This window comes from Chrysemys picta, chromosome 15, assembly GCF_011386835.1.
Source record: "Chrysemys picta bellii isolate R12L10 chromosome 15, ASM1138683v2, whole genome shotgun sequence".
In the NCBI taxonomy this organism is placed as follows: domain Eukaryota; kingdom Metazoa; phylum Chordata; order Testudines; family Emydidae; genus Chrysemys; species Chrysemys picta.
Genome location: NC_088805.1, coordinates 20,193,751 through 20,221,320, shown reverse-complemented (window position 1 = coordinate 20,221,320; position 27,570 = coordinate 20,193,751). Strand labels below are relative to the sequence as shown.

The 27,570-nt window shown below is 43.6% G+C and overlaps 1 protein-coding gene across 10 annotated transcripts in view; it reads right to left on the bottom strand.

Annotated features, from left to right (window-relative positions):
- GALNT9 (polypeptide N-acetylgalactosaminyltransferase 9) overlaps positions 1–27,570 on the bottom strand; it is a 903,908-nt gene that overhangs the window by 319,914 nt on the left and 556,424 nt on the right. For 5 of the 10 annotated variants that reach the window (XM_065568515.1, XM_065568512.1, XM_065568514.1 and 2 more), the window contains one exon: positions 724–851. The exons of 3 other annotated variants lie outside the window; for them this stretch is intronic. In XM_065568515.1, coding sequence (XP_065424587.1) covers positions 724–793 — 70 coding nt within the window. In that variant the 5' untranslated portion in view covers positions 794–851. Of the gene's footprint in view, positions 1–723; positions 852–27,570 lie in introns of those variants that run through there. 2 more of the 10 variants (XM_065568521.1, XM_005299529.4) reach the window with 2 other exon arrangements.

Here is a 27,570-nt window from a genome sequence, read left to right as displayed (position 1 = left end):
CGGGGAGGAGGAGTGGGGAGCTGCTGCGGGGGGGGTGCCTCAGCGCGGGGGTGGGGAAGCTACTGCAGGGCTCGGGGAGGGGGCGGAACAGAGGTGAGCTGGGGTGGGGAGCTGTCGCATGGTTCCCCGGGCCAGGGGGGTGGGCAGCTGCCGCGGGGGGGGGGAGGGGGGAGGTGCCGCGGGTGGGCGCCTCAGGGCCGGGGAGGTGGGGCCAGGGAGCTGCCGCAGGGCTCGGGGAGGGCACAAGGTGGAAGTTTCGCCTAGGGTGTGAAACATCCTTGCACCGGCCCTGGTCTCCACACATCTCCTTTGTAAATCTGCCTATCACCACACCCGGGACTCTTGTTTACCGTGATCCTGTAGCTGCTGAAATCCTGACTCAGACCTTCCTAAGAAATTACTCCCTTTTTTGACTGTGATCAATCAATCATACCTTCTCTACTTTATAGACCTTCAGTCAATCCTTACCAAATGCCCTGGAGAAAAGATAGGCCGTGCAGCAGGCCCTCAGGCTAACAGATCCAGGCATTGGCAGAACTAGCAGGAGAATGAATTCCAAATCAAAGGAGCCCTTATGCAGAACATTCTGCCAGCAGCGCTCTCCCTCTCACAAGGAGGGAGCTTCTCTATTGATCTCATCTGTGCTGGTACGGCACAGGGAAAGAGATGGTCAATCTAGTAACCAGGGCCCAGATCCTCGACGGTATTGAGGCACCTACATACCTTTAAGAATTTGGGCCTGGATCCTGTGCCATTTAGGGCTCCTTAGGAAAGCAGCAGCAGCACCAAGCATCAGTTCCTGAGTGGCCTTGACATGTAGCCCCACACACGGTGCATTACAGCAATCCAACCTGGAGGGGACAATGGCAGGGTTAACTGTACCACGTTCCCAAAGACAAAAGATCACACACTCTTGCCAGGTGCAAAGGAAAGACCTCTCTCATGGGCACAGTTGCCCTGTATGCGCATGCAAGGAGCAGCCCAGAATGTAACATTCGGAAGTCACGTCTATCTGCGTTACCAGTGGCAGTTGTACTCTCTCACTCAGGCTGGTAGCTATAAATCCCATTGATTTTTCCAGCTGCTGCTGCCTTCAAACCAGCAATATTATCTCTGCCCTGTCTGAATGGAGTCACTGATCCAGTGGTGAGATGTGTGAGATCTCACATCACGCCATTGATGACAGTTTGGTGAGCAATTTGGTAGAGACGTTCTAGTGCTCATTTTGCCGCTGACCTCAGTTTCTCCACCATAAAATAGGTACAATAATTCACAGGGGAGGGTTGAGGGTTAAGGCCCCAATTCAGGAAGGCATTTAAGCACACAGCCAATTTAAAAACTGTGTGTAGTCTCACTCATGTCAGTGGGCTTGCTCATGAGCTTAAATTTATGCACATGCTTAAGTACCATGCTGAATTAGGGCCTATATGAATTATTCTTTCAGAGGAATGTAAGTGCCACCTAGAAATATTGGCCTAAATTCTGCACCAGTGCAGTCAATGGGGGCTGGCAATGGTGTAAATATGAGCATAATTTGGCCCAGAATCTGATGCAATTTGGAGTTCTCATGAGGTTTTGTACTAAGTCTCCTAACTCCTTGTCATAACATCTATGATAACGTTGAACGGTGTCACTACTGTAGACATTTGTCGGCATTATTTTCCCTAGTGTTTTATTTTTCATAGCAAGTGTACCTGGTCAACAAGTATAGGACACTGATCAGTGCTGATCAACCTCAGGTTCTGTCAGAAATCAGGCCCTTCTGAAACAGTGTCATCTTCAGTCAGAAAGATTAAATTAAACCTACTTTCCAATAGGCTTAATCTTGTTACTTTGAATGGAGTATTGATTCCAGCTAATTTCATTAGTACATTTCGAGAGGCACGCTGGCTGGCTGTCATTTTGATAAATGGGAATCAGTGCATGACTGAAGGGGGAAAATGACTGATATTCATATCTGAGAAGCACCACCTGTCAATTCACCAAGAGAAATAGCACATCTTCTTAATTGAATAAGCAGGGCTGATTAGATAACATTAATATGGTCTGTGAGTTAGATGAATCATAATCGCATTGCACTTTAAAGCAGAGATGGGCCAAATCATTTTAGGAAAATCTGGATACTTCAATCCCCATTTTCTTGTGAGCATTGTAGCTTGTTGGTTTGGCCTCCAGCCATCCACCATTTTGATTTTCAGAAGTACTCTGTACCTGAGAGCCCGATAGCCTCTGATCACTGATCACCTCACACCACCTCACACTCAGTCAAACTGCTGAGATGTGGATAACATATAACTTTGGTTTCAAGAAGCAAATTGTGGATCTGGATCTTGGACATCGAGTATTTGCATCTAGGAGGTTATTTTCCCATCCATTTAGTGGCTATCTGCGAAATTTGGAGCCAGTTGCAGCTTCAGATTCTGAGCTCCACTGGAGCTCAACTGGAGCTCAGATGGGTCTTTTAGCCTGGGCTCACTTCTCTTATTACAACAGCTACCTGCTGAAGTTAGTACTACTGGAGATGGTCCAAGCACATGGCATTCCCACGGCACTGGATTCGATTACAGTGCGGGGACAAAGAGTGAGTATGTGAATACACAGGAGGCTCAGGCAAGGCAGTCCACTTTTAAATCCTGTTCCTATCAAATCACCTATTGCCCTCTAAGCTTTATCATTATAACGTACTCCCAAATTATTAGTTTTTCCCTTTTCCCAGTTAATTACTGCTTTGTTTCAATAGTAGACTATAAAATGGATGAGACACTACAAAATTTCTCTTGCATTTACGGAGTGATAATATATTATGGTATTTAAATCAGAAGTTACATAGTCTTTTCTCATTCAAAGAATAGCCTCCGCTCATTTTATGTATCACAGACTTACAGTATAAAGATCTCTCTATATCTGGTTTGCTGATAATGATAGTTTGAAAGATATTAAAAGAGCTGATCTGCAAATACTAGGTTTTTATTAGACAACTGCACTACAATTAGAATATTTTTGAAATAAAATGAAAGAGAAAGGAGCTTATCAAATATTTTTAACCAGAGCCCAGTCTCATCAAAAGATTTGTCATTCTGGGTTATAGAATTATTCTATTGTCTAGTTGGATGAGTGACTCTGAAATATTAAACATAATCAGATCCTTCTTCGGGGATATGGAAATGAGAGAAAAAAAACTAGCATGTATGGATTATAAATCTGCCATCTATAGTTCTGAGCATGTAGCAAATTGCAGCACATCTAGATGCAAAAATTTGTTTACAAAATGTGACCTTGATGATTCCTGGGATGTGTCTCAGATGCACTGTACCCGGTAATAATATCTGGTGTTCTATTACAGTGTCTTTTTTCAAACCCATTTACAGTACTGCAGTTCCCTTCTGAAGTATCCATCTCATTCCTCATTAAAACATGGTCTTATCTTCACAAGTTCAAAGGAATGAATCCTTCATTCTTTTTTTCTCCTGCTCTGCGTTTTTCTTAATGCACAGCAGAAACCTTAACAAGATCTTATTTAGTTTTGGGAAACCAAATGGAAAGAATATAATCCTTTCAACTTGACTGATCTCAGTCACAGAGAACAGGCCGTTTTGTGCAGCTGTTAAACATGAGGCTATTTAACGTGCAGTGTCCATGATGCAGGTGAAGGGGGGCTATTAGATACATGTCCTGCAAAAGGATTTGGCCGCCCCAACATGAAAAACTTTCCTTGCCATCCAAAATTCACCCTCTTTCTATCTGAATCCTAAAGTACAATGAATTGCTCTTCTCCTCCAGTAATAACTGAAGTCGTTTCTTTGGTCCTTTCTTCTCTGTAGAAGAGAATGCATTGACAAAAAGGATTTCTGTTTGTTTTTACAGCCTATCACTTTAACCGTATGCAGGATGGCTCATTAGAATCCGGACTTCAAGTCGAATGGAATTTATGAACTTTAAGATGAGGCAGGTAGCTATTTAGCCATTCCAGAAATGGGCAAATGGAAGCATAGACATCTTGTTTCAGGAAAGCTCTGAAACACAGACTTAAAACACAGCACATGCTGAAGTCATATGGATGTAAGCATGTGCTTAAGTACTTTCCTAAATAGCGAGTTATTCTTTTATCTGCAGGCACACAGCAAGTCAATAGGAAAACTAAGACTAGAAACCTGGAGGTTTGGGTCCTACACTTGATGATCACCACCTGGCCCCACTCCTGATTCAATCTCTTATTATACATGACACTTCTGGCAAGTGAGAGTTGGGCCCGCTAGGATAATCTAGTCTGACCTCCCACATAACACAAGCCAGAGAATGTCCCCCACTCTTTGCTTTGATTGGATACTGGAAAGAAACATACTGCCAGTCCGTCATGTCTCGTTCGAAGGAAGGGCTTGCTGAGCTCCCCAGGAAGAACTGTAATGTTTCTGTTTTGGCCCATATGTTGTATTGGTAATGTAAAATCCAAATGCAATAAACAAATGCCGTAATCACATCACCATAGCAACACGTTTTTTATGTTGTCTGTTGGTTTTAAAATGTTACAGTTGTAAATATTAACTTCCAAATTTGAGCACCGCATTTGCTCAAGATGCCACTTTTACTCCACTATGGAAAGCAAAGAAAAACTAAGGGACAAAGAAAAGAACCCCCAGAGAGTGTCACACCTTTGGGGCTACAGGATCTTCAAGGATCCAGGAAGTGACTTATGAATCTACATTTTATACAGCGAACTCAGATGATTTCCATGAAGCCACTAGACTGACTTAAAGTGGTACTGAAATCATACCCCTAATTTGGCGCACAGTCTGTCAATAGGGGGAGGCAGGATGGTTTTGTAGTCAAGGCTGGACTAGCACTCACGGGATCCAAGTTCAATTCTTGGTTCTGGCACAGACTTCTGATGGGAACTTGGACTAGTCACTTAATTTCTCTGGTTCTGATTCAATGTTCATTGAGGTTTATGAAAAGATTCTTATTGTCTTAAATAGGTGTTGGATCAGGCCCTCTGCCTTTCTTGGCCATTTAGATCATCATAGGCTATTTTTGGCAGGCACTTATAGGTGTTCTTATGATACAAGTATTTACTACTAATAATGTAGGTTTGAGAACATGCGTCAAATGTGGTACCCATCATCATTACAAATACTGCAGCATTTATCACTCTACCGGTGAGTTTATGTTTTATTCACAAAACAAGCTTTAATAGACAGAATGCCCATCCTTGGACCTGATAGTGACTGCCTTCCTCAGATCATTTATTATGTCAACTTTTAGGTGTTCACCCAGTGCTCTAATAGCAAGTAAAGGTGCTCACCACCATTCATGAGGTACTCAGCACCTTGCAGGAAAGGGAATTTAGGTTTGGATAAGCTTTTGTCAGCTCTTGTCAATTGACCATTGTCAGTATAGACACACACACACACACAAATTTGGATTGACTTGCACTCAAAGCCTCCTTTTTGCCACTCCTTAGTCTCATCCTCCTTCCTGATCCTATCCGAACACTCATCATTTTTATTTTTCAGGAGAAAAAGAAAGTTCAAAAATGCTCTCAGTCAGTAGGTGTCACTTGCATGCAAAGTAAGCACCAGACCATCATCCTGCAGCCTAGACCCAATGCTCGCTATTCTAATGAACAAATTAGTATGTTCTTTCCTCGCTAATGCCTCCTTCACAGCCACTCATTAATACAGATAGAGATGTCAAAAATGACTCTTTGAATTAACTTTTTCTTTCCTAGGCAAGAATAAAAGGATAGTTGTACTACTACTAACAAAGCACAAAATAGTTGCCAGTTGAATTTGGTTTCTTTCTAGCTTATTTATTAGCTGACATGTTGGGACTGCATACCTACTTCAAAAGAATCTATTTTCTCCTCAGTACAGTCTAAATGCTTTGGATAATATCATGGGGCTGTATTTGTCATCAGCTAGATAATCCTGCAGAAAGTATAGAAGTAAATTCCCTGGCCTTCTGTAATAGGCAGCACTGCAGTGGCCAGTGATCCAGAAACAGAAATACAGAAGAAGAAAAGCATAACAGATGCAGAGAAAATGAAGTAAACTCAGACCTTTACAGAGAGAGAGAGAGAGAGAGAGAGAGAGAGAATGATAATATTACATGAATGAGGATGGAAAAAAGAGAATGAAATACAAAACACTGAGCTGCAGAAAAAAGAAAGTAAAAGAAGTGACTAGAGGAAAGGATAAAGGAAAACTGAGTGAGAGAAGTAGGTTAGACAGACAAAACAAAGAACACAAGTGACAGAAAGTACCAGAGGTAAGAGGAGAATTAAGGGGCTAGATCAGTGTAAAGTATCTTTATTTTTATATGAAAGCCCACTATTCAATTTTGCATTAATAATAAGATTAAAGAGATTTCTTTCAATCTTTGTATGTTTACAGATACATTTCTCATTATTGTCTATTGCTATAGGTTTTGATTTCTCTAAAAAGTGATCAGAACAAGGGAAGATTCCAGCACGGGATTAAATCTGGGAACTAAGTCTGCAGTAGGCCCTCAGATAACATTGACAAACAAGGTATAAGGGCATTTCAGGATCCTTCCATTGATGTTTGAGTCAGGTCCTAAATGCCTAGATGGAAGAGGAACTCTCTTCCAATACAAGTGCATACAATGGGTCCAAATCCTGCTCCCACTAAAGTCAAAGGAAAATTTTCCATTGGCTTAAATGGGAGCAGAATCTGACTCATATCTGGTTAAGGATGCTGTGAGGACAAGTATCAGTTTGTTGGTTAGAGTATCTTTGGGTGGAGGTGCAGTCATAGGATTGACATAACCTAACCAGGCCCATGTTTTCAAACTTGTGTGTCTAAAGTTAAGCACCTAAATACAGAACAGGCTGATAGTCAGAGGTGCTGATCGCCCATGACTCCAAATGAAGACAGCGGAAGCTATAGACCCTCAGCACCACTGAAAGTGTCAGACCCCGAGGCATGATAGCTGTGGGTTAAGTCTGTAATGTCCCAAGGTAAGAACGTGTGTGAAGGAGACTACACTATCAAAGGCAAAGTTCAACTGGGATTCCCTCTGCTGCGTGACTCACAGCATCACCTGCTCCAATTCATTTCCCGAGGCTTGCCTGGAAAGGTAAAGTTATCTCACCAAATTCTATCAAGTACGAAGAAAGTACCACCTCCCAAGCTCCCACATGGCAAATATACACACTGCAAAGGCAGCCTCAGTTTACTACTGTCTTCTATCAAAGAACAGGGCACGGCTGCCCCATGCTGTTACTAGGGGTAAGGGTAATCGGAGCAGCTCAGACGTTGCTATGTCAGGGAGCATGTGCAGAGCCCTCCAGACTCCTAGGCCATGCCTCATTAGGTGCTGGGTGGCTCTTGCTGGGACAGCCTGTGCAATGGCATCTCTATGGTGCTCTAAAAGGGCCAGAATCAGGCAGGCTAACTTCACCCCACATTCCTACCGCTGGCTGTGCGCTTGTGGCATGCGCCTGTACATGCCAACAGCCAGAAACGGGCCGACAGTTTAAGTGATAGCAGCATTTGGGGAAACTTACCTTCCATGAGACTCGCTTTACAATGCGAAAGAGGCTTTTGCTTCTCAAACCCACACATTCCATTGCTAGTCTCTTCATTCATTTCGGTCCGTTTCTGGGTCACTACTCAAGTCAAATGTAGTTTATAGCGCGATGCGAGGAAGTCAGTACGGCTCAGCAAGAAGAGCGCTGTTTTCTGAACGAGGGTGCAGTGCCTAGGCGCCACTCAATAGCGTGCCATGCAATGGGCTGGACTGCTGTCATTTTGGGTGGGTTTGCTATCCATCTTTCTGAAATGCCACTCTGATCTTGCTTGGTACTAAACAACAAGCCGGGAGATGAAAGGGCCGTGAGTTCGGATACTTATTTTAAAGCTTCCCTCTGAACTTGCCTTTGCAGTAAATTAGTTACGTTCCTTGTCTAAGTAATAATGCTCCAGTCTATGACCATCACGGGGTTCAGACAGTCGTAAGGTCTCTCCAGACGCGATGTAAGGTAAAGAAAGAAGAAAAAAGGAGGGGACTGTAATTGATTACACGGAGGATTTTCTTTTAGGCTGCCCTAAAATACAAACCGGAAGCTGCAAAACTCAATGATCTTGGGGAGGAGGGGGTTAAGTTAGGCAATGAGGCACAGTGGACAGTGCAGTTCAAGGAATTGTTTAATCTCCCAGATGCATTGTTAAGCCACTCGGGATACACCTAACACATCAGCATGATCCTGCAGCAGCAAATCTCAGAGGCTGGGTTGATAGACTCGGGCTCACGGGGCTCATGCTATAGCACTAAAAATAGCGGTGTAGACATTTGGAATCGGGCTCTGAAGCCTAGGAAAGGGGGTGGGCTTCAGCGCACGACCTCGAGCTCGAGCCCAGCCATTTACACAGCTATTTTTAGTGCCATAGAGTGAGCCCTGTGAACCTGAGTCTATAGACCCAGCCTCTGAGATTCGCTGCTATGGGATCCTGCTTGCCATGTAGACATACTCTCAAAGAGTTGAAGAATCCACTAGGAATGCATAGGCCGGTGTTCACTGCCATTAGGGGTTTCATTTCAGAAAAATCCTGAATTGTGGCAGCCTAGGGAACATTGAATGTGATTATCTCCTGCCAAGTGTGGAGGAGGGGCAAAACGTGGACTACATAATGGAGAGACACAGACTTATGAAAAGTCCTGGGGGTTGGCAATGGAAATGGAAGGGGAAAAGGATGACTCAGAACATGTAGAAAGATGAGTCAGTCATGGTAAAACTCCCGTTCTCTTTCTGGCACAATGACTATTTAAGTATTTATCCACAGTGGGATGGTCATTGGGCACAGGCAGGGAGAAAGACTCTGTAGTCCAGCGGTGAGGGTACCCATGTGGGAGATCCCGGGTCCAGTTCCTCTGCTCTGATCACTCATTATTTACCTGTAGCAGAACAGCTTCAACAGGAGACTGAAGAAGCCCCACCTCAGAATATCCCATAGTTCAGTGGTTACAGTGCTGTCCTGAAATGTAGGCGACGCCCATTCAAATCCTTTCCCCCTGCCTGCTGGCTGAGAGGGTGCGTCTCTGGGATGACCAGACAGCAAGTATGAAAAAGCGGGACGGGGGTGAGGGGGCAATAGGCACCTATATAACACTAAGCCCCAAATATCGGGTCACCCTATGCGTCTCTCACATCCCAGGTGAGTTCTCTAACCATGGGGCTAAAAGTTAGATGATGGGCATCACCACCACCACCTTCTCTTCCTCTTTTTCCCACAAGACAGTGCCTGGCTTCAGGGGATAGCAATCCATCAATGGGAACTAAGCAGAGAAAGATGCCTCATTGCAGCTGGGACTTTAGGGTGGCCAAACTCCAGGAGAAAGGCAGAGCTTAGTACACCTCCCTAGTCAGCATCTTCCAGGGGCTTCCTGCCTACTGTGGATGGCATTCTAAGGAGCCTCTCCCCTCGTCATTGGGTAGGAAGCCTAGGCGCCTCACTCAAGCTTTGTGGATCAGAGTGTTGTTCCTGTGATTTCCTAGGCACCCAGAAGTTAGGCGGTGTGATGCTCAACCCTGGGGCCTTCCAGCACCAAACAGAGCAACACTGAAATACCTTCAGGAATCTGGGCCTCAGCCACTCTGCACCTCAGCTCCCCCCTCTATAAAATGGTGCTCATAGCACTGCCCTACCTCAGAGAGTGTTGTGAGGATAAATGCATTCAAGATTGTGAGGTGCTCAGCTCTGTGGTGGTAAATCCCTAAGACAGTTAGAAGCATGTTGTGTGCACTTATGTTTCCCTTAAACAAGACTCTGAGATGATTGGGGTTACCCGCTGGTAGCAAAGACAAGCTACAAAAGGACATGTTCCTTATCTTTACTGACTGAAAAGATTTTGTGGCTCCCTATTAACTCTTGTCTTCTATCAATCATTTTGGGGATGGGGGTGGGAGGGGAAGTGAAAAGACAAGAGACCTGAGTTGGTTTCACTCCACTTCTTTACACCAGTAGATTAGCACGGGCAGAGAGACTCTGAGAACTCTACTCTGTGCCTAACTTCTCCTTCACTCAAGTCCCTACTCCCAACTAAGTGTTTAAAACTGAATTTGAGGCAGGTGCGGCAGTGTTCTACACAGACAAGCGGAGAGCCATTTAAAAAAAAAAAAGGCATTAAAAATTTATTTTTTTATTACGATGCTGCCGAGCACTCCTTGGAAGCTAACACCTCACTGTTAATAAAACAGGAGCTGGCTTCTGATGATTTGCTGATGGCAATGTTTTAAAGAAATCTCTAATACCGCATTCTGAATAATTCTCATTGATTTGGCTCTATACGACTGGAAATTCATGCATGTTTAATCCTCAGCTACTTCCTTAAGAGACTGCGTCTCTCCAGATGTTTGATTTCCCTTCTCTTTTAGAAGTTTTCATGCACAGCGATTGTTTTTTTTGTCCTGGATTGTCAATAGCAGCTGGTGATGATTATGCTACACATTGAATCATGAATTGCACTTCTGGCTTCAGTAACAATCTAATGATGTTCTATTGACAGATGTGTTGCATTATTTTACATGAGACAGCATGTGCTTCTAAATGTACTGCTGAATAGAAACTACTCGCTGCAAAATGTGAACGAGTGTCCTGCAATTTAGCCCTTATTCAATGTGATAGCTGGTCATACTCTATAAAGAGAACAGTTCAGGTGATAAATTTCACTGGAGCAATGAAAAACACATCTGTGACCTATCTGCTATTTTCCTGAACAATTTCAATTTTTCATCTGAGGCAATAGAGCAGTTCTATTAAAATATATATATATATATATATATATATATAAGTAAGGTTGTACATTTTTTTTCCTCATTAGAAAAATCTTGATTCTCCCACCTCTCACACTCCTTTTGTGCTTGAAAATAGCTCAATCATTTTTGGTTAAACTTTCACACACACACACAGCTCCCTGACTAACTTTTTCATCTAAGAAGGTAAAACTCTCAAACAACAGAAAATGACTTGCAGTAATGGAAATGCTTAGGCTACCGTAGTGATAGACCATCGCTATTCTGACCACCTATATTATTGTATTGATATGACTAAACAACACATTTCCTGATTGCAAGCAAATAAGCCAACTGTTACACTTATGTCATCGGACATGTATTTTACTAGAGCACGTGATACGGATCTGTGAAATATGGCTTGTAACAGATATGCACAAGTATTTTTACAGGTTGAGATTTTAAGAGCTAGTCAGGAGATTTGAAAACCCCACCCAGTGTGACAAAGTACCTCCGTGATTTAGGAACACAAGTCCAATTGAAAGTCAATGGAATTTGTGCTTCCAAGTCATTTAGGAGCATTTGAAAATCCCATCCACAATTCTCCATGTAACAGATAGCACTTCTATGCCTAAATCCCCTAGTAGCTTTTGGAAATCTCAGCCACAGCTCCTAAGAGTAAGTCCAATGCTGTGAGATGCCGAGCACTGTTGGCCTCTATGAGAGCTCAGGGTGCTTATAATCTTGCAGGATCAGACTATACCGTGTCACTTATGAGAAGTAAGTAAGTAAGTGACAGTCCCCCTCCCCCGCCCCCAATTTTCTCCATGATATTCTATAGGGGACAGATGTTTGTAATGGTGCCCACTGTGCCCTTCCAGTATCAATAATCTAACAGAGGGCATGTAAGGACTATAGCTTGCAATCACTAGTTTGGTTCTCCTCAGCCTATGCACCAATGGTAAAAAGGGGAATATTGAATTTTAAACACGATGGCCACTCATCTTGAAAATGTATGTAAATTAGTAACATTACCCAGTGAGTAGTTCTATGAGATTGTTCACATCACTAAGGGTCTGTGGAATTGGGTGGCTAAGGGCTTGTCTATACAGGGGAATTGACCAAAAGTAGCTCCCCTCACGTACACTATTCTGGAACAAGAAGAGAATTCTGTTCCTTAATGAATACTCCTTTGGAAGCACTAATTATTCTAGAATAAAATAACTTTTACAGGAAATCACGAGGAACTTCCCATCAGTTTCCCCATGTAGGTAAGCCATAAGCAGCTATTGCTTAATTGGTCAATAAATGGTTTGTTTATAATCTATTTCAAAAAGCAACACAAAGAACTCACGTGCTTATCACCTGAATGTGTTAAAATTAATCAGTGGGAAACTGGTTGATTCCCTAAGGTACATCCTGGAGTAATACAACAAACACAATCATACTGACAGTCATTGGTAAAAGGCTAATCCATCCCTCAGTGCTCCTTAATTAGCAACTATAGGAAACCCTCTTAATTGGCATCTGATAGTTGATTAGAACAGACAAATTAACTGTCACTCAACCTTTGATTGGCAATCAACTTTGTTTCCTATTAACTCCAACAGACCCTCTGAAGCTCATGTCTGAAGACCAGGCTAAATTACCAGCTGCTTGTCTCCGTGTAGTTGGGCACCCTAAAGAATTTTATCATGATTTTAGTGCTGATGTTGCATTGCAATGCTGCATATGCTCTACTGATTGCTCAATATGGTTTATATTAATACAAGTAGTAGGCTGTCACTGTTCAGAGAGTAGGTAGTTACAAGGAGTGCACTGGTTATTTTATAACGGGAATCATTTATTATTGAACAAGAGTGTTCAACAAGCGCTATAAAATCAATGTATAATTTTTTTGCACTTTATTTGGGCTGAAAAATGATTTTGCTTGGCATTGTTTTCTGAGGAGAACTCTTAGAAAAAATGCGGGGGGAGGGGGAGGGAGGGAGAGAAAGCTTTTAGAATTGTAGTTTGGTGAGCAATCCACTCTGGAAGCCAAGATTAAAGATGACAGTTGATAGATGCTTATGTCATGGTTAAGTTGCTTTATGGACACAAAGCCAGTATAGGGTCAGGCATTCTGACCCGAGAGAAAAGCATCAAAAGGTTAATGAAGAAATGTGCTCTGATGGGGGGTCTAAGCCGACCATGAATATGTTTAGATTGAAAATTAGAAAAAAGTTTCTAACCATCAGAGGAGCGAGATTCTGGAGCAGCCACCCAATAGGAGCAGTAAGGACAAAGAGCCTAACTCATTTTAAGATGAAACTTGATCAGGTTACAAATGAGATTACATAACAGGGTTGCCTGCAATGTCAAGGGTCCCAGGAGGTCCCTTCCAGTCCTGTCTCTAAAGTCCTGTGTTTTTCACCAATGCAAAATATTACAACAAAAAACTATTAACAGAAAATAAAATGAAAAATCTCACCCTACATGACACTGGAGGGGTGGCTGAGCCAAACCTGAATGGTGCTGCGATCCCATGCACCAGGGTCACAATGGCTGGAGTGGGGAGCTGGTCCAGCTCTGTGGGACAAGGACAAGAGCTACTGCTGCAGGGGAAGTGTGGAGCAGGCTTGCACCCCTCCCATTTCAGGTGCAGGACCCAACCCACCCCCCAGGGCCAGTTACATAAGGGGGAGGGTTTGATGGGGTTGCCTACAATAGCATATAGCCCATCCATGACTGCTATTAGCAAATATCTCCAACAACTGGAGATGGGACACTAGAGGGGGAGTTACTACAGAGAATTCTTTCCCAGGTGTCTGGCTAGTGGGTCTCACACACATGCTCTAACTGATTGCCATATTTGGAGTCTGGAAGGAATTCTCCCCCCCGGTCAGATCCTCAGAGATCATGTGGGCTTTTTCCACCTTCCTCTGCAGTACGTGGCACAGGTCTCTGGCTGGTTTGAACTAGAGTAACTGGTGAATTCTCTGTAACTGGAAATCTTTAAATCAAGGTTTGTGGACTTCAGTAACTCAGCCAGAGGCTGTGGGCCTGTAGGTGAGATTCTGTAACCTACAATGAACAGGTGGTCAACTAGATGATCATGACAGTCCCTTCTGGCCTTAAAGTCTAAGAGACTCAGTGGCCTTGTTCTGATGTGGGTTTAAAGATATGACAACAGTTCATGTTAGGTAGTTTGTTCTGACTAGTGTCTACAGCTGTAGTTATGACAAGGTAAATTGTACTTCAGCATGTGCTCAGCTGGTCAAGTTAAAACCGAGACTTCCTTTTTTTAGGTGGCTTTTTTTCAGGATGGCGCGTGCCCTGCACTGCTCTGGCTTTGGTTCTGTAAAACAACCTGAGCATCTACAAACTGTCATCTTTGCTCTTGGTTTCCAGAGTGTCATGCTGATCAAAACACAATTTTAATAGCTCCCCCCAAGTCCCAGGCTTTAACTCAACCAACCGAGCACCCACACTAAAGTTGCCTTGTCTTGACTAAAGTTGATAAAGGTGTTAGCGCACGCTAGTTAACGCCACAACTTTAACTCCTGTATCACAGAGCTCCGACCGGTGCCCACAGAGCGATGAGTCAATCAGCCTGAATAAAATCAAAACCAACTTGAACCTTCACCTGACTCTTGACTCTAAGCTTTTTGGATGTAAGGAAAAAAATTCTGTTGATTTTACTGTCCATTTCCATGTATCCCTCCCTGTACCTTCAGATTCACCCAAAAGCAGAAGTACCCCAACGTATTTCCAGCTCAGCAGGAAGTACGAGAGATCTTGCTAGATTGCCCAGTCTGGTGTGATTAACAGACCCAGGAGTTCCAAAGAGGTAACCTGAATCTCTATAGAAGAGAATCTCTAGACCTCGTGTCTGTGTCTGATTTGGTGCTGAGCATGTTCATATATCAACAGATCACCAGACTTTTATATTTGAAGATAGAAACAATTGATCCATTGTCCATTCTCTTTGTCATTTCCTCTGTATTGAATTTTACAAGCAAATTGTTGTCTCTCTCAAAGAAGATACTTTAGAATTCTCATGCCCCGCCTGATGCACAGAACTCCTCAAGCATTCACACAACTTTCCTCCTCCCCCAACACACACACACTCATGCATTATTCAAGGGTATTGTAAATTATCAAAAGGTTAAAAGCAATGCACGTCTCCACATAGAAAAGAGACAATGTTATATTGTCAGGACCCAGAAACATTCTTGTTGGTTACAGGCTAGAGAGCAAGCATAAGCATTAGAATTCATTGGGAGTAAGTGAAACAGCCTAGTGTTCACAACCAGTGGTTTTCAAGGATTTGCAATTCATCTCTTAAAACATGTTCCTCAAGGTACATTACCTTGGGCTAACAGAGTTTGCTAATGGGTACGGAACTTAAAGTACGGAGCAGCTCAACTACAGCAATTGTTTTAATCCAGCTGATAATTATAGGGGATTTACTCCAAACTCAGGATGCTTGGTAGGGGATCGAGCACGTATACAGAGTCTGGTATTTGTAAGATATGTAGTGTGTAGAATTCTATTGGCCTGAAGCACACTTTGTACTTATGTACCATTATGAGAGTTATGCTTTGCACACCCCATGGGGCAGAGGAGTAAACATCATTCATCCCATGAGACTCAGAGAGGCTCTGTGAGACTTTCCCAAGTTCACACTCCAAGCCAGTGTAAGAACCAGGATCAAAACCCAGAGCTCCCAGTCCCATTCTAATCCATGCGGCTGTTTCTCAACCTTTCCCAATTGGCAACCCCTTATGCAAAGCCAAAATATTCATAACCCCATTAAATATACCACTTGTAACAACGATAAACCCATATAATTTGTGTGTATGTTTCGAGAGATTGACAGAAAATGCTTGACTTTGAAGGTTAAGCGTGTTGGGAGTGGGGGAGCAAGATTCTTTGCTTTATACTGTAATAATTTTCAATGCCTCAGAAACCCTGATTGCCTTTTGGGGGGGACCCCCCCTGGAGGTCATGCCCCATTGGCTGAGAAATACTGCACTAGGCCAACAGAGGACATGAGACAGGATAAAACTCAGTTTCCACACATCAGTTATTATCCCCATTTAACTTTGAAGTGAGAAAAATTAAAACACTTCATTTCATGCTGTTTGCAAAACAACTAATAAACTCTTTGAATTTTACAATAGTCAAATCATTTAAGGCATCTGTCGAACTGGGTTGTAACATCAGCTTCCCAACTGGCTACATTTTAGATGATGATGAAAAATAATGCAGCTCTTCCTCTTGTGTAAAGGCAGAACTATATTTTAACACTCATCCACTTCAGCTGATCAGAAGCAATTAGTTTTGTCACTGTGTTGGACAGAAGGGATCTCTTCTGGTTTAGTGGCCACGGATGTCAGATAAAGTGGGGAAACTGCTTGGAAGTTAATAATCTAGAACTGCAGAGAAATCTACTTCAACTGAAGTTTGGTTGGTGGAGGAAAAGATCTAGATGTGGCAACAGACAATATTTTTGTTCAAAAATGTAAGTTTTGCAGATCATTTATCACCCAGGAGAAGTGGCTGCCGAGGAAAGGCTGAGATTTCTTATGAAGAATCAGCACAATAGGACCAGTTATTTCCTCCTGCATAGCAGAATAGAAACAATTGTTGGAATAGTGTCAGTGCCTGATATTTTGACTGCCCTATGTGGCATGCAATTTCCCAGATTTTCTATAAACACACACACAAAAGGCTTGTGAGTGGTAACGGATGGGAGGTCTGGAAGTTGATATTGATTTGGATAAGCCCAACAGCTTTTCCCCCCCTTCTCCATCCCTGAGAGTCCCCCCTACTTTTTGTTGTAACGTCTGGCAGTCTCTGAGCAAGTTCCAACATGCTGTTCAAGTCAAACCTAGCATGCCTCTAGGCTTCTCTGATGGGAAGTATCTTAAATGGATTATATTCCTCGGGAAAGAATCTAACAAGCGTTCAAAAGAGTTTGATGCACCAATAGTGGGATTGCGAGAAGTACAAAGGCCTTCTGGAGAGTCAGGAAGAAAGGTTTGGCTCGCAGAGGGGGCAGGGGCAGGGCAGACTCTCTTATTTTAAGCAGCAGCTTTAACTTCCTTGCTCAGAACCATAGCAGACTATATATCTGCTGCCTGGGAAAGGGCCCTTAGCACAGGAAGGTGGATTGGGCATTGGTCTTTGTCAACAGGTATCAGGAGAATCCATGGGGAGGGGAGTGCATCTTGGGAGTCCCTGGGAGACAGTTCGGCCAGTGAGCCCAGCCCATAGAGGAGGATGAGTATGAGTCAACTGAACTACATCTCCCATGAGGCACTCTGGCAGCATATTCATATACAATGTTTTCGTTTTCAGGCACTCATTTTCTTCTATGGGGAAAAATATATCAACGTTTTCCCACAGAAAGCAAACACTTCGTGAAAGCGTTCATGTTATCCAATATCTCAATTTTGTGTCAAGAAACAGTTTTGATAATGAATGGGGAAAACCAAATATTTCCCACAGCTGATGATCTAGAGCTAACGTGTAGCTGGTCGCTCTTGCGATTTTTGCAATTCAGGACACCTGGGAAGGACGCCGCACACCTGAAAAAGCTCCATTTGACACGGAGTGCAACGAGCCTGTCTGCTGAACAGCACGTGTTTTTCCCTGTAAGCCCATCCAGCCAGCGTGCTGCTCTCTGCACGGCGTCACTGAATACAGAGTCCAGTGTAATTGTAATCCTCACCACTCAATGCGGCGCTCTGTCTTACTCTTCTGGAGGCTGGGCCACAGATAAAGGCTGATCACCTAGTACAACCTTTGCTTGCCGAGGTGTGTCTTTTACATCAGGCAGTAGAGGTTCATGCTTTATAGATGTGGAGATCCCAACGCTGACCCCTGCTGCTGAAGACTTACCCAGGGGTGCTGCATTACACAAAGCCTCTCTCTTCCATGGATCTGGACCAAACTAGCTGAGACATTTGCTTCTCCCCTCCACGATCTCTGTGTAACACCAGAACAAGGGAACTGTCAACCTTTATGCGGAGGCTTGTATGTTCAGGAGATGGGATTATTTCAGCAACTGGGCCACCGCCCAGACAGCTACCATTCCTGCAAGACCCTGGGCCGCACCAGATCCAAGTGTAAAAGTCATTTCCCCAACATGGCTTTCCCACCATCATGGCGTATGACATGATAATGAAACATTACAATTAAACAAACCATTCTTCAAAGCCGGGGCTGTGGGAGTGCTGGGAAACAGACACAGATAATGCTATTTCATTGGTTCACATTTGTAAGGCTCTCAGATACTACATTGAGGGTGGAGGATACCTATATGCATAGCTAGAACCATGTGCAATTTATACATGTATTCAGCACACAGGTAACTGTACTAGGAACCTGCCAAATCAATGTTTATCAATACTGTATCTGTAATAAGACTGATTAATCAACTTTTACGTACAATGATCCTTAGTAAAGGTCTCTCAAAGGCTGTGTAGCTGCTCAGAATGCTTCTAAGCTGAAGACTTTGGTGAAGTTCTGAGGGACCACAGTAGGCCAATGATGACCTCATTAGAAATTCTCAGCTTCCAATTTTACTTTCTTTGCCTCCATACATTCAATTTTTTCCCTTTTTCAGGGTGGGACTGGGGGAGAGGAGAGGAAAATAGGATTTGGATGGGTATGTACAGTAGGTCCCAATCTGACCCTAGAAGAGTAATCATGGGATTGATGCAAACAGAATTTACCCTTTATATTTTTGGTGTCTGGTATTTGTATTAGTGTTTATGTTTTCCACAGGCTTTTAAAATGCCTCAGGGAACCATTTATGAGGTCAAAATGACCCAAGATCTTGCCTTCTCATGATATATCAATATGAATGCGTTGAAGATTAACCATGGGAAGACCAGAAATAATTCCCTAAATAGTCCTTAAGGATCTAAAAATAAAACCCATTGAAAAGACAAATACAAATCGTGGGGTATTATTCAGATAAGACTGACTATTGCTATTTTCTGCTTTAATCAGGTTCCGCAGGGACCAGACTGCACAGCCGTAACATTAATTAACAATAAACAATCACAGCCCTTGCACGGTACTACACAACTTCAAAGCATTATACAAATATTCATTTCTGAATCCACCAGAGACCCTGTGTAGTAGGTGGCATTTGCAATTATTATTAACTCCATCTCTAGATCTAGAACTGGTCAAAAGTCAGAATTTGCATCCCAGGCAAAACACCAATATTTCTTCCCTCCCCCAAACCAAAACCTAAAAATAAATAAATTAAACCATTTTAAAATTGAAATTTCCTGCAAAATGAAACTTTTGAACAAATTTTATTTCAAGTCAACTGAAGTTTGGATGAAATTGAAACATTTTGTTGCAATGTTAAAATTATACAATCAATTTTTTTAGAAGTCATCACATAAAATTTTGAAATTAAAAGTACTTTCTAGATGAAAATTCAAAAACATTCCATTTCAACCTTATCAAAAGGCTTCATATCATTTTTTTCTTCAAAATGAAATTTCATCACAATCACATTCTCATGGAAACTTCTGATTTGGCCAAACTATTTTTTTCCCCCCAGTGGAAAAATGTTCAGTACGAAAATGTTTGACTAATTCTACCCATTTCCAAAGGAGCTAGACGACAAAGAGGCTAGGTGGGCTGCCTGAAATCACTCAGTGAATCCATGCCGGAGCTGAGATTAGAACGTAAGAGTGCTTATTCCAAAGACCAGGCTGTAGACCACATCTGGGTGCGAAGGACAATTAATTTAAAGTCCAGTAAAGTGAATTCAAATATAATTCCCCTAGCTTCAGTACCAGAAATGCAAAGTTCAGACAGACTGCAGTAATTAACAATTCTACTCCCGCAGCACAAAGACATGATAATTGTCAATAAATATAATTGTCACAAAAAGAAGTTTAATTGGAGCTATCCAGCTAAACTGAGGGGTTCTTCCTTTCCTAGAAAGAACAGGAGTACTTGTGGCATCTTAGAGACTAACAAATTTATTTGAACATAAGCTTTCGTGGGCTACAGCCCACTTCATTGGATGCATGTAGTGGAAAGTACAGTATATACATATATACATACACACACACACACACACACAGAACATGAAACAGTGTGTGTTACCATACACACTATAAGGAGAGTGAACAGTTAAGGTGAGGTATTATCAGCAGGAGAGAAAAAGAACTGTTTGTAGTGGTAATGAAAATGGCCCATTTCCAGCCAATCTCTTTCCTAGGGAATTCCTTTCATCTAAGCCATTTTCCTAGGTATGATTGTTTTGCTGTGATTAGCGTCAGGCGCCATTCAAGTCTCAGATGTAGATTTAAAGTTACTAAACACTACAAAAAATTAGCATGTTTTAATTATGCCCCCATCCAGCGCAGCCACAAAGGCTTGAACTCACAGCTCAGCCACCCTCTGCCTCAAGAGTAAACGTAACCCCTCAGGCAAAAAGTTTACTTAGTTGAATAACCCTGATTGGTGGGAAACTGGTGTCACAAGAAAAGTGAAGAGCCCTGGTACTTCTAGGACATTTGAAACAACCAGAAGAAAGCAATCCGAAGGCATCAGCAGAGCTGCCTGCTCTTAGCCCATTATAAAAAAAAAACCATATAAAAGCAAACGCCACATGAGCAGAGTAGATAAAGCTTGAGTGGGCAGGATTAATAGAAAACAAAACAGTAATGGGACTAGCCGTCATGTTTTTCTGTTTTGTTTTTGTTTTAAATCTCCCAGCAATTTTCAGTTGAGTCACTGCTTGGAGCAAGTGACCACTTACAAAATCCAAACAAAACACTCCCAGATGACACCTGCTCCACTCTCCTTGAGTAATGAACCTATTTTCGAGTTCTTTGAAGATAAGGCAACTTTTGCCTCTGAGGAATAAAGAAGAGGGGTTTTCTATTATACCTATGGGTCAGCTAGAGAACAAAAGCAGAAAACTGCAGTGCAGCAGTGGCACAACGTTGTGCACGATAAGTTTCACAGATGCCATGCTATAGTCTCTTCTTTTTCAATTAGCGGGATTTCAGGGGCAGCCCCTAGAGACGAGGCAGCTCCCTGATGGGAATTCGTTCATTTTATAGGTAAAAGAGCAGAACACTGGGAGCAGCATAGGGAGCTGAACCGTGGCAACTGCAGTAAGCGAGTATGTGCATGACTGACAGTATGGGGTACTCAGCAAACCGTTCTTTAAGATTACTTTAAGCTTTACATCCCTGAGTTTTGCTTTGGGTTCTAATGAAATTAAAAGTTTCAAAGCCAAACTCAGCTGAAACCTCTGAGCTTTGCATGATTCCAACTCAGACTCAGAAGTTGGACTCTTTCCCCTGTTAACAGACCCACACTCACCACCCTTCATCTCTTCTGAAGAGGAAATGGCAAGGGCCTGAATCCACTTTTCATCTCCAAAGTTTTTGGAGAGGAAATCAGTCTTCCATTTCCTCCCCTACCCTCATCTTCTTCCTCTGAATGGGTCCTTGCTGAGAAAACTACAGTCCTCAGCAGTGGTGGATTAAAGCCAATTGCTGGGGGACCCCTTGATCTGGGTAGCTGGAACTACCCAGATCAAGGGGTTCCAAGTATCCACCACACAGAGTATGGAAGCAGTGCCCTAATGCACAGGTCTGTCTAAAAAGCTAGTAGAAAATTGTCCAAAGAAACTTTTTTTTCCCCCAGTAAGAAAAGGCCTGTATGAGTAAATGGAAATTTACCTGAAAAAATTCCTGCTTTTCCCCCCAGTCCTCAGATTTTCTTTTTCAACAGAAATAAAAAAAAAATGAAGAAAAATTTCAATGAAGCAAAAATAAAATAATTTTTCTATAAAAATTAATTATAAGGGCGAAAAACTATGTTTTCAGACCAGCTCGACTCATGAGCAAAGGAACCGTTTGTAACATGGCTCCCTCTGGATCACCGTATGCACAGCAAGCTGAATGCCAATCCACGAGCTCAGCAAAAGGCCCAATGGCATTTCAGATCTGCTGGGCCTCCTCCCATCTGAGAGACCGTCCCCAAAATTCAGTGGAAAGGGGGGAAGGAACCACTGAGTCACTGCCACCACCAAGAAAGGGGAGAATGTTTGGGACACCCCTCTCGCCTCTCAACTGCCAGGCAAGGAGCAATTTGAGATCATTGCTCACAACATGATTCCCACCCTCCATGCCACTGGCCTGGCAGGTCATGGCGCCAGTCTTCGGGATGTGAGCTGCAGTAAGAGTAAGTGTGGGAGTCAGCATGGATGTTGGTTTTTCTTACAGAAAGATCTCAAGACTCTGGCTGCAACGGAGCCTTTTCAGTAGGCCTTTATAGGCCCACACAGGAAATCAGACCTTCCTCTTCATGTTGCTCTTTAGGCTTGCAATAGTTAAGGAACCAGCAACTACCTTGCAAGCCTTGCATTGACTCAACCCAATGTCTTCCTGGCTTCACAATATATACAACAAGAGGTGTACAGCCAGGAGGTTTAACAAAGCTTAAGGAACATTATATCATCAAGTCTGACCTCAGGGTGGCCTAGAACTGGACAGCATGGATAGATCAGAAGGGAGATTTGTTCTTCCTTGACTACAAAAGAACAAAGGATCCAGGAATCGGAACAGGGGGAGGAAGTTGAAGACTGAAGCTTCAGGCATTTTTTTCCCCCTTTCACCAACATGGAAAGGAATGCATCCAGCAAGGTGGCGATACCATCAGCAACTGGCTCAGAGCTCTGATGCGGTGGGCTAGCAGGGCTGCCAGGGTCAGGGCAACTGTCGGGTGCTGGGGGCACAGATAAGCCTTGCGGAGACTATAGACTTAGATTTGAAAAATAGCTAAGCAAGAAAGATTAAGTTTGCCCTCTACCAAAATTTTCCAAGGTTCTCCCAGCTGTAGAGAAATACCATCATGGCATCATCTAGGCCACATAAATGCATTATTCTGCTCTGTACTATAGGAGTTAGATCAAATTAAGAAAGAGAAAGGGCACCTTTTCGTTTGGCAGGAAGAAGTAAAACTATAACAGAGATTTCCAGGAATAATTGACCAGACGGGGAATATTTGACCTGCAGTGAAAGATATGGACTAGTGCTTGTCAAGAAACTGGTCTTGTCCACACTTAAAAGTTTTGCCTCTTTAACTCTGCTAGCACAGTTCAGCAGCAAGCCACCCTCCCCCCATACACACAGTTATACTGGTACAAAAGTGTTTATACGAGTATAATGAAGCAAAATAAGCAACACCAGTATAAAGTTGCTTATCCCAGTATAACTGAATCTATACTAGGGCTTTTACCAGCATTACTATGTCCTTTAAAAAAATATAAACACACCCTTAATGACATAGTTAAACATTTTAACTGAAGAACAAGTCACAGTCACTGCCTTCGAGGGATTCTTATTGTTACAATGTCAATCAGAACCCAAAATATTTTATACGGCTATTTCAAATATTGTCTCTAGAAATGATTGAACTTTTAGTTTTGAAATTTTGATGCAATTCAAGAAATTAACCCTCTTTTAATCCTCTCCCTCCCCCCCGCAAAAAAAAAAAAACCCCAGGAAACATTTCCGTGATAATTTCACTACATCTCTCTCATTTTGTACACCAATTCTAGAATCTATTTTTTTAAATTCTGACAAAATTTCGAATTAAAAAAGAAAAGCAATTGAAAAAAAATTGTGGTTCCTTCCCTGCTCCCCGTGTCACAACCTGCACAGATTGTCTGGGGTGGGGTTGGGTGTGGTGTTTTTTTTTTTTTATTATTATTATTAAAGGAGGTGGTTGGGATTTTATTTAGGATATTCACTAGACCCACTCCACTATCAGTGAGAATCTTCAAACATCTGCCCTCCAGAAGCAGAGATACAGATGCTTCTGAAAGTGTTTTGCCTTTATCTACATGAGGCAATGCTAGTACATCACCACTGATACAGACTGGCTGTCATACTAAGAAGCATCACCTCCTGGAGGCTGTCTGGTATTTCTGGAAATTAAGTCGTGCCATTAACACTTCCCTCCCATCTTTGATGGAAATGAAAGGAAACGGACCTCAAGAAACCATTCATAAATCAGCCACAGAGGGGTTTAGTGAAGTCTTTGTTCTTCTTAGGAGATCTGGCATAAGCAGAGACAACACTCCCACTCATGCCTTCCAATTAATTTTTTGTACAGTTGCTAGGACTCCTGATGTTTTCATAAAGCTTATAAAATGGAATCCTTCCCTCCCCCTACACACAACAGTGGAATAATCTCTCCAATTAGGGCTAGATTCTGCTACCCTTACTCATGTTGAATAGTCCCATTGACCAACTGAGGAATAAGACATTACTCAACACACAAGCAAGTGTGATGTTTCCAATCCTATTAGATGAATTCAATCATTATGGCTTTCCCGTGATGGATAAATCACAGGATTTGACTGTTACCTACAGCACAGGAATAAAGACTGTCGTCTGACTCCAACCAGACTGATTACAAGAGAAGTCCCATTAACGTTGAGCTTGGGGTTCGTGCTCCAGCACCTCTCTCTCACACAGATATCGGTCCAAAGTGACAGGGTGACACAGTAGATGGGGACAGATTGCTCAGAGGTAGCAAAGAGGGAAAGAGAACTGAATTCCCTGTCACTCAGCGGGAATTAGTCTAATAAGATGACAAGGAAAAAAAATAACCCAGTGTGTCCTAACAAATGCAGTTAGACTGAACTCCGTAAGGGGAGCATGAACACGAATGCTGACTGTATCCTCAGCTTGTGTGGCAAACACCTACTAACACCTCCTTTTCTAGTGCATGGTTTATACTTTTTAAAGGCACAAGCATCATACCCTCCAAGAGGCATGTACAAGGGTGGCCATCTTGGCCAACACACCAGGAAGTGACCGGGCGACCTCCACAACTGAAAGCGCGAGCTGCTCCAGTGTGGGCTAACGAGCCAGGACTCCCTAGCTGGGGCTGTAACAGATTCGTATTCCCTGCAGATCGGGCACAGAGGGGGATCTGGAACCTCAGTGGGTTACGCATATCAGACAAACACATTCTGAGCTGGTTTTTGAGCGGCACGTGAGATCAGATGCAAACAAAGTACAGTCACCCCACTTTAAAATCCCCTCGATTCATATTGCCAGAGTAGTGTGATAGTGGTTAAAGTAGACTGAAAACTAGAGGGGGAGATCTCACTGCCCCAGCCAAGGAAGAGAGGGTGCTATCAGGCTGCATGTCTTTCCCAAGCCAGGGAAGAGGAGGGGAGCTTTCCTCTGTGTTTAGAAACGGAGCAGGAACTGTGCTCTTCCTACAACCAATCCCATTTATTTTAAGCTCGGCAGCTGAGTCAACACTGGTCCCGCCCCCTCACGCCGTCAAGTCCCAGCTGTGCATGCACAGCCAGCGGTTTCATCTTTGAATCAGGTCCCCAACAGTAGCAGCTTTACAAAATCACAGATATTGCATCCAAGAGCATAACGCACAGGCAGGGGCGCTGGATCACAGCGATCTGGTGTTCACTAGGTTCTCTGCTAGATGCTGGCAAGGAGACAGACTGAACATCTAGGCCTTTGCACACACTTAAAAGAATGATCTACTGTCCTTTTGCCACTTCCAGCCTTTCTTACCCCTCCCCTCCCCTCCCCTCCCCTTCCCTCCCAGGGCATGGCAAAGTCCCTAGCAGCCCCAGTTTTTGTTTCCAAAAGGACCTGCCCTGAAAATACAGACACCACCTTATCGTCATCACCACCATCACTACCACCAGCCAGATGGATCGGGCAGAGAGTTGCAGAGCTCTACAGACTAGGGAAATCAAAGCCAATGTGGCTCAGAATGCAGAAGCAAGTAAAAAAGAATCCTTGAGTCGGAGTCAACGTTTCATTACCTGGCAGAACCTCTTCCTACAAGCCATATCCTCAACTCCCATTGAAAGCACCTTGCAGCAATTAGCTTTACTGGCAGGGCCGGCTCTAGGCACCAGCAAAACAAGCTGGTGCTTGGTGCGGCACATTTTTAGGGGCGGCATGGCCGGCGCCAGAATGCCGCCCATAAAAATGTGCCCGGCTGCCCTAGCTCACCTCCGCTGCTGCCGCTCGCGCGCCACTGCTCCCCCTCCCTCCCAGGCTCTCAAACCTGGGAGGGAGTGGGAGATCCCGAGCGGCCACAGTGTGCGAAACAGCTGATTCGCGTGCCGCTTCTCACCCTCCCTGCCAGGTTTGAGAGCCTGGGAGGGAGGGGGAGACTCCGAGTGGCCGCGGCGCGCGCGCTGCTTCTCTCCCTCCCTCCCTCCTAAGCTTGAGAGCCTGGGGGGAGGAGGCAGGGCTGGGGATTTGGGGAAGGGGCGGAGTTGAGGCAGGGCCGGGGGTGGGGTAAGAAAAAAACGGGGGGGAGGGCGGCCAAAATTGTTTTTGCTTAGGGCGGCAAAAATCCTAGAGCCAGCCCTGTTTACTGGAGCAGGATTTACCACATGAGCCATAGTCAAGGAATGCCATCTGAAAGGTGCCTCTGGCATTAGCGTCCCCTGCAAGAGAAGGGTGAAGCCGACTAACTGCAAGGTGGAAATGTCAAATTTAGGGCCAGTTTGTAATTTTACACGTGCCCCGAGTTAGAAGTTGCACTTGGCTGTGCCCCTCCAACAGCCTGGGTAAAAGGTTTGACTGCAAGTCACAATCCCTTCCCTGGCTTCCCCCCGGCTCTAGGGTGGGGAGTAACAGTCTTCTATTGGTCTGCACCGACAGCCAATTATATCCTCTTCCATGCAGCTCAGCCGTGCTGGCTGGTGCATTGTGAGGACAGAGACAAGGCACCCACCCTTTATCCACACGTGCAGGTCCTCACAAAGGACCCTCCCCAACACACTGTGCCTCTGTACTCCCCTTCATGGTGTCATATGGACAAGTTATAACCCGGCTTCTAAAATTACATCCTCCTGTTTATTGTCAGACCTCCACTGCATGTAATTTGACTTCCTCTCCCTGCTTCTGAATTTGGTCCATAAGTGGTTGAGTTTCTTACTGAGAAAATACATCAAGTTAAAACACATCAGTTACCTAATGTGCTGTTCAATATGCTGGACAAGGATAGCCATGCTTGAGAACATGTTAGAGGGTCCTGGTTACCGCTGGGCGAGTTCCCTCACAGAGTACAGGCTGGAAGGTGTAATAATGTGACACCAGTTTAGGCTCTCTTAGTTTCACTTCAACACATGTATGAATTTGACCCAGGAAGTCTTGTCTGATTCTGAGAGAAAGCGGCAAGGAAATTTGGAAAGGAGTTTTCTTCTGAAGAATTCGTCGATTCCAAGGCGAGATGGGACCACTGACCTCCTGTCTAACACAGGCCAGAGAACTTCCCCAAATTCATCTTAAGGATTCACGATGTGTATTCTCATGATACCAAACACTGACACAGGCAGGGCTTTTTATCTTTATTTGCAGCTCAAATCATGGAGCAGGACTCCAGCAGCCCGGCCCTGACAAAAATTCAGAACACCCTACCCAAAGAACTTACAATCCAAGTATGCATGGACAATGATCACCATAAGCTTATTTATAGGGTGGGATATTCAAAATTTGTAAGATTCACAAAAAGAGTTTGTGTTGCAATTGCCCTTTTGATAGCGAGAGAGAAGACAAAGGTGTTTTATGCGTCACTTTAGTCCGTTTCTAACGCAGTGAATTAGCCAGCTCTCAGTTAAGCTGGAACACATCCCATAAGGATGAATTAATTCCGTGCTCTCCAAATCCAGCAATGTTGAACAGATTTGTCAGGAAGAGACAATGCAGAATGGTGCACTATCTTAAACCAACCTGCATTACAAAGGGGCCCCAGATGCTGTGCTCCCCTTTAATTGG